The sequence below is a fragment of the Atta colombica genome, unplaced genomic scaffold, assembly GCF_001594045.1.
Source record: "Atta colombica isolate Treedump-2 unplaced genomic scaffold, Acol1.0 scaffold344, whole genome shotgun sequence".
Lineage (NCBI taxonomy): Eukaryota > Metazoa > Arthropoda > Insecta > Hymenoptera > Formicidae > Atta > Atta colombica.
Window position 1 is genome coordinate 557,571 of NW_017259453.1, and position 7,454 is coordinate 565,024.

The 7,454-nt window shown below is 33.6% G+C and overlaps 1 protein-coding gene across 1 annotated transcript in view; it reads left to right on the forward strand.

Moving 5' to 3' along the window:
• Positions 1–4,860, forward strand: part of LOC108690653 (homeotic protein Sex combs reduced) — a 19,882-nt gene extending 15,022 nt beyond the window's left edge. The window contains exon 2 of the mRNA XM_018198047.1: positions 4,335–4,860. Coding sequence (XP_018053536.1) covers positions 4,335–4,639 — 305 coding nt within the window. The 3' untranslated portion in view covers positions 4,640–4,860. The remainder of the gene's footprint in view (positions 1–4,334) is intronic.
• The last annotated feature ends 2,594 nt before the right edge of the window (positions 4,861–7,454 follow it).

The following is a 7,454-nucleotide window of genomic DNA, read 5'->3' on the forward strand; positions in this document are numbered from 1 at the left end:
ATCAATTAATTGTGGTTCGTCATAACATCAATGCAATTTTTTTTTTTTTCGTCTATTTTTAATTGTTCGCGATATTTCAAGTCTTGCTCGATCCATTTTACAATTATTCCAGCGCTTTTCTTGGAAAACTTTAAAATTTATGATAATCTATATACATCTATATACATACAATCTATATACATTTTAATTTTTTTAAATATATAGCATATACATATGTATATATATATATACATATGTATATATATATATATAGATACATATATATATATATATATACATACACACACATATACAATTCCCAAATATTCAATAATAATTATATATTTTCAATAGTGTTTACGCTTTAATTAACAAAAAAATTTTCACATACATTTTTTTCTTCATCATGTATAGCTAAAAAAGATATATATTTAGCGTATGTAATAAAACCTATGTGTTCTGCAAGAAACCGAAGAAGTTAACAAAGGAGAGCTCAAATCAGAGTATGTATTAAAAAACTAAGATCAAAATCAAACATACCGAGAACACGCCATGAAGTCGCACGGGATTTTATCCCAGTCACGTGTTATTCATCCTTAACCAGCCGATCTGTCAGTCAAGCAGACAGAGCAGTCGTCAGACTGGCAGTCGGTGACACGTTTCGTACAGAGTTCGGTGCAAATACACGCGCACTCCGCGTTCTATTAAGAGCGAGGCACGAAAAGGCTAGACGACACGAGGTGACATCGAGATGGGTGACACGACATGGCCCTGCGCTTAGCCCGCCTCAGTCTTACAACGACGACAGCTATGCGCACCTCTTCGGTCCGAACATCTCTCATTGCGTGATAGACATGCTAAACGTTTTTATTTCAATCTTCATACGTTCATTGTGTCTCGATGAGAAACTCGAGAATCGTGTACAGAGTTAACTTAATCATCATTATATATACTGAGAAAAATGGTTTGATTGAAAATGAACAAACTAGAAGATTCTGATTAAATCAGAATTCTAATTATCTCAGCAAGAATTTTTTGATTAAATTTATTAGAAAATTTTCTGGTTAAATTTATTAAATTTCTAGTGTAGATTACGAAATTTTGATTGATATAATCAGAATCTTCTGATTTGTCCATTTTCAACCAAACATTTACGAAAAATTTATTAAAAAATCTACGTTTTATATATTATAGCAATGGTGATTTCTCTACTGTTCGGATTAAGTAATTATTTATTAGATATTATTAGATATAAAACATTAAGTAATTATTAGATAAAATGTTTAGGTAAACATAAAAAATAAATAACGATATATCTTCCTATTTTTTCTTCTAGTTTATTACATAAATTTGCATATTTAAAGCGATGTAATTATTATTGATTGATAATTATAATGCATAATTATACTGCAGCAAATATTATGAGTGACATAGTGTGATTGGCTAACAACATAAATAATTATCGCTAACCAGATGATTTTATAAGATTTAGAAATAAATATATGTATAATGTTGCTTAATCTTTCTAATTAAATTTACATATACATAATTAATTACTTACTCTTTTGCTTATATAAGTACGTTTATAATAATTGTATCTTGTTTTTCTGATCAATTATTTTCCGAAGAAAGTAAAATTTTGGAATTATAAAAGAGAATCTTCCGCATCCTCATAGGGATGAATTGACAAATGTGCGAAGTGCTCCCATTGCATCTGTTTAAGATTCAATGTGATTACGAAATTTATTACTGAGAGATATATAACGCAAGTCATGCGTATGATTACGGAAATTCAAGTTACAATAACATATTGGCTTGTACTCCCCTCAATGCTTTAGAATTTATAGTGCGAGAATAACTACTGAGATCGCGCCAGATAGAATCTAAATGCTAATTAAACAGGTGTGCCTGACATGCGTGAAATTTAATCGGGTCAGCGATTACCGCGGTACTTTAATACATCAAAAGATATCATTAAAAATAGTAAATCACGAGTACATCAAAGATAAAATAATATTCAATAATTTAACACACACAACGCGCGCATACACACACACACATACAATTATATCATTGTGAGATTACTTTCATTGACTATGATTACTCCTGCGCATGTTCTTTAGGGATGATAAAAACTCTGAACCTGTTATAGACATCAAGCAAAGCGTTGTGAGCGTATCGGGATCTCTCTTGTGGTATTAGTTGGAATTAACATGGCGCGCCTAAGAAACATATTTCAATCGTATATGAGCATCGTTGAGAGCTTTCTCACTAGCCTTCACCGAGTACATTCCTTTACATATCAACGTATATTATATGAATGTCGACAAGATACCAATAGTACAATTTATCACCAGAAAAGATGAAAAAGCATGTTTTAAAAAATATTTATTCTCTTATAATTTCATATTTTATAATTTTAACAAAGCAAAAGGAAGAGAAAGAGATATATGGTTATGTTGAAAAGGTTACCGGAATGCAAATATATGTACAATGAGATAATAAAAAGATATTAATGAATTTTGAAGTGTGTGATAATTAATTTAATGAAAAAGTTAATGAAAAATATGAGAATTAATTTAAAAAATTTTTTAAATAAAAAACTAAAAGTTTTATAGAATTTTTTTTATTGCCAAATTATTTTTAGTTAGCGAACAGGAGTATTCTATAATAATGCGAGTGACACCGAAAAAGAAATTCCGTTTGTCTGTTACAAAACGGGTAGGTGCGCTGGATAAACGATATGCAGACCGAACGAGTCCGTGTCCAGACAACCAGAACACTATTTATTAAAAAGTCAGGCCACACGACCCAGCGACGTGTTACATCGGGAGGAAAGCGATAACACCGGACGAAGGGTCCTGTCATTAAGCCCGGTAGGAGCTTCGTTGTTCAACGCTCGTTGGTTGCCGTCCTCTGCGAAAACGCTTTTCACTCTCGTGAAAGTGCCCAGTTCGTGCTGTTCAGAGTCGTGGAACGAATCTTTAAACGTACTGTTATCAATGTTATGCGTAAACGCTCGAAATACGGGATAATCACACATGCAAAAGAGCTACTTTCGGAACAATGGGAAATATTTATTGGTATATAGGAGAACATTCTTGTTCTTGTTCTTTTTCTCTTCTTCTTCGACTTATCATTTTATTTTTTTTCTCTTATGCATATACAAATACGAATCAGTAGATTTAAATGATTTATTTATTCCGCGATTACTACTACTTCCTACTTAGTTACGTCTTTTTATTTGGACTATTTTCATCAATTTCTTCCTCTTGTTTCACACTATTAATAGCTATCTATTATAGCTGTAAATGAGCCGACTCTTTAATATCCGCAATGACCCATGTTCACAATGAACCTGACAACATACGAACAAATGCACCTTTACACGCATATAACACCTGCTATAATAACGAACCGAAGCCTAGTGCGGAAGAAGGGTAGAAATTAATATATATAGTATAATGACTACATCAAAATATGATATGAATGCTATACGGAAATTACAAATATTTCAAAAAATAAAATTATAATGTAATGAAGAACCATTTACATCAATAAAAAAAAATGTTATTTCTCACATTATTGTATATATTATTTATATAAAATATATTTATTATCTTTTAATTTTTAGAATGGTAATGTGGTTTTGTATTTGACGTAATGTAATAATGTTAAATTACCATCTTAGATTTAAAATAATCTACATAACGATATATCAAATTAAGATTGTATCAATTTAATATAATGAAGATTCATGAGACGATTATATCATATACTGTAAGTGACATTGAGACTAAGTCAAAACTCATTTCTAGTGTTGTTCAATGCAGTCAAAGATAATTTTTGCAAGTAGAGGTATAACAGGCGAAGCATCGTAATAATAGCGTTGCAAAATTATTTATGGCCGAGGCGTGCAAAGCAAATAAGTAAAACAGCTGCCAAGTTGACCAGTTCGCAATCTAGTAGCACTGGCGCAGGCATTAACCACAACTCGTTGAAATAATTAACGAGGTCGTCACGCGTTGCACGCGCTTGGACTTTTAGTAACATATACGCATCGCCTGTGCTTTTTATTCAATCTTTCGCACTTTTCCACTCGTGATCTGTCCGTGATAAGATTCACGGTTTAAAAAACATGATTTATTTCAAACATTACACTTTGTGCATATCAAGTATTATTTAAAGATATTTGACACGCGCAGCGTTTGCGAGGAATGAATGTAACAATTGTAATTTATCTTTGTCACTTTGGCAGTTCTTTCTATAAAGATTACATTTATCTATAAAGATGATATGTCATCTACATTTGTACATATTCTTGTCATGAAATGATGAAAACTCTTGGTTTCTAGGCACGGTGAACGCGAACGGTGAGACGAAACGACAAAGGACCTCGTACACCAGGTATCAGACGCTAGAGCTGGAGAAAGAGTTTCACTTCAATCGCTATCTGACAAGGCGGCGTCGCATTGAGATCGCGCATGCTCTCTGTCTCACGGAACGTCAGATAAAGATCTGGTTCCAGAATCGGCGTATGAAGTGGAAGAAGGAGCACAAGATGGCGAGCATGAACATCGTGCCGTACCACATGTCGCCGTACGGGCACCCTTACCAGTTCGCGCCCCACCCCGGCCAGTTCGCTCACTTGGCCACATAGGACGAGTTCTCGCCCGCCGAGCTCGGAGCACACGCTGTCCGGTTCCCCGGGATGTACGGCGAGCAGAACTTCTAAAAGGCTTTTTCCGCCTTGGACCCCGCGCTACGTCACGACGCTGTCACTTGTGACTTGGCGGGGTCGAGGGGGACTTCACTTCCAGTAGGACACATGGTGCGTTCCGCTGATTCCGCAATACCGATGAATTGGATTGTCGCCTGAGAAACGAGAGCTCGTATCCTTCTTTCGCAGATCAATAAAGTACTTAAATTATTTATGCGTTTGTTATCGGTTTGTGCATAACATTCAGTTTAACTCGGAAGAAGAACTTTATCGAGAAGCACAAAAGAGAAAAATTCTTTCTTTCCTGAAGCTGAGCAGAAACAATCCGTTCTCGCTCGCTTTCGATCTGCGGATACGCAAGTATTGTCACTGCACGACTTCGAAGTTGAAGAAAAGCCAAAATTTTCTGCATATATAGCGCCGTGCGCCCGATTTAATAGACTGGACGCGCTCCGAGGGGCTCTCACGCATGTGATTATTAATAATAAGATATTAATAATGATGCTAACAGTGCGGATGAGAGGCCACCTCAGCGGGTGAGATAAAACCGAATCTCTAGTTTAAGATGTAGAAATCAACGACTTAAGTAATTAATTCGTTACATAATGAATTAATTATCTTGTCTTGGCTGCACACTGTTTCACGTGAAATCGGTCGACAGATTGATTAAAACTAGGATTGGAGTATGTGCTTGTGTATTTATTTATTGTTACTTCTTTCTATGCGTCATTAATTTATTTTCGGCTTTTTCCGAACGTATTCATAGAAAAAGGCTTGCAAAAAACTCAAAGTTTAATATTAAAAGAAACATATTTTCACGTTCAAAAAAAATCTCTGTATCATAGTTCGTAAGACTACTAATACTTAAATTATTCTTGTGGTCTTGAAGAGAGAAGAAAAATTAGAAATCCATGTTGATTGCGTATAAATTATGCAAGCTTTTTGAAATATTCTTAGAAAATAAGAATTAATAGAATAACACCAAGATATTCGTACAGCATAATTTGCATGTGATTAAAATAATACGATTATTGTGGTTAATACCTACAGAAATAATCGTAACTAAAAAAATTTTTACATCTATTTATAATATTTATAATATTATAATATTTTTCATATCAAATGCCTCAACATATTTTCTCCTCTTCATATTCCTTTTTGTTCTCTATCATTATGAAGCGCTAAAAATTATTAAAAAAGTATATCCTAAAATGATAAATCTTTTTTGAAAATTAATGTATATTCGTATCATACGATTTACATTTGTTTTATTCTAGAATTATATTATTAATGAAACGGTGGACAGCTACGACCCTGCATCCTTTTGTACATAATTTGCAGCATAATATAACCAATGTCTCCCTGGAGCAGCCACGTTGTTCCTATATTGTCGATACGTAGGGAAATCTCGCGTGGAAATTACTATTCATTTTATCTTATCGCATCAAGCATTTTATCGCGATGATTGATACATGAACAAATGAACTACTATTGTTTCTCGCGCATCGACTATAGTAACTTTAATCCACATAGGAACTTATTAGTTTCCATAACCATAGTTTTAAAAAATCCGAGCTATTAAATAAAAAATAAAAAGGAAATGTTTCATGCGGTCGAATGGGATAAGTGACCCCGGATGCATTGTGAGTACGTCTACGTCTGACTTCGATGGTGCAATGTATGTGCATGTAGCGCTGAATATCTAACGCAAAATTGCATGCACGTGCTGCCTGATTACGCGTATTTATCGGCACAGGATATACGTAAATATGTGGTTGAGTATAACAAGAGAAACGTATTACCCCGTATGATTTAATAAGAAAGATTTAAGAAATAAAATTGGTATCGGCTAGTTAACCGGGAAGTGAGCGCAAATGTGTAAACTAATTAGCTAGTACTCGAGTAATTGATTATCTTGTGATACAACAGAGAGGAAAAGCAGTCGCTCTAATGCTTATTGAATTGTCATAACCGCGCGTTACGCGATGCAAATTCGGAAGAATACAGGGAATTTAGTATGTGTGTATGTTGTTCGAGATTCTAAGCGGTACAAGCGAGAGAAGAAACAAATAAAGAAGAGACTTTCTAGCTAGGCTAGCACATTGAATTGTACATAATTTAATTAAATATATAATGCGATATCTCTCGAACGAGACGTTATTATTGTACGAGGCGTTAACGAAAGAAGATCTTCCTTTTGTCTATATAAATTGATAAGTTACATTAATATTATAAGAAATTATTCACGATTAGAAAATATTTTGCATTTATTTTTCAATTAATTTGAAATAAGTAAAATAATTTCGGAGTTTAGAGATTGTACAAAAAATTCTTTATTTCTTAGAAGAATGCTATCAAGAACAACATAATTTTTTTTCTTCGTTATCGCCTGGTACGTTATATGGATATTTAAATAAAGCATAGTGAGCATTATTATATTATTATTAATAATATTATTATTATCATTATCATTATTGAAATTCTTGATATTATCTTTATTATTGTATTGAGAGTGAGTCTGTTGCTTATGATTTGGTCGAGTGTTAATATTGTATTTTATTTGTTTCGTTATTATTATTTTTTTGTTATTTACGCCGCGTGTCGTACAACACGTCCCGTACCTATGAATGATGTGCACAAATAATGCAAGATTTGCATTACTCTTTTACACGAGATTGCGGGATACGTAGCCTGCTATCTCAATGCTTATCAAAAATCGATTCAGAGTTGTTCGTAGTCTGTACCCGCAGTTTGG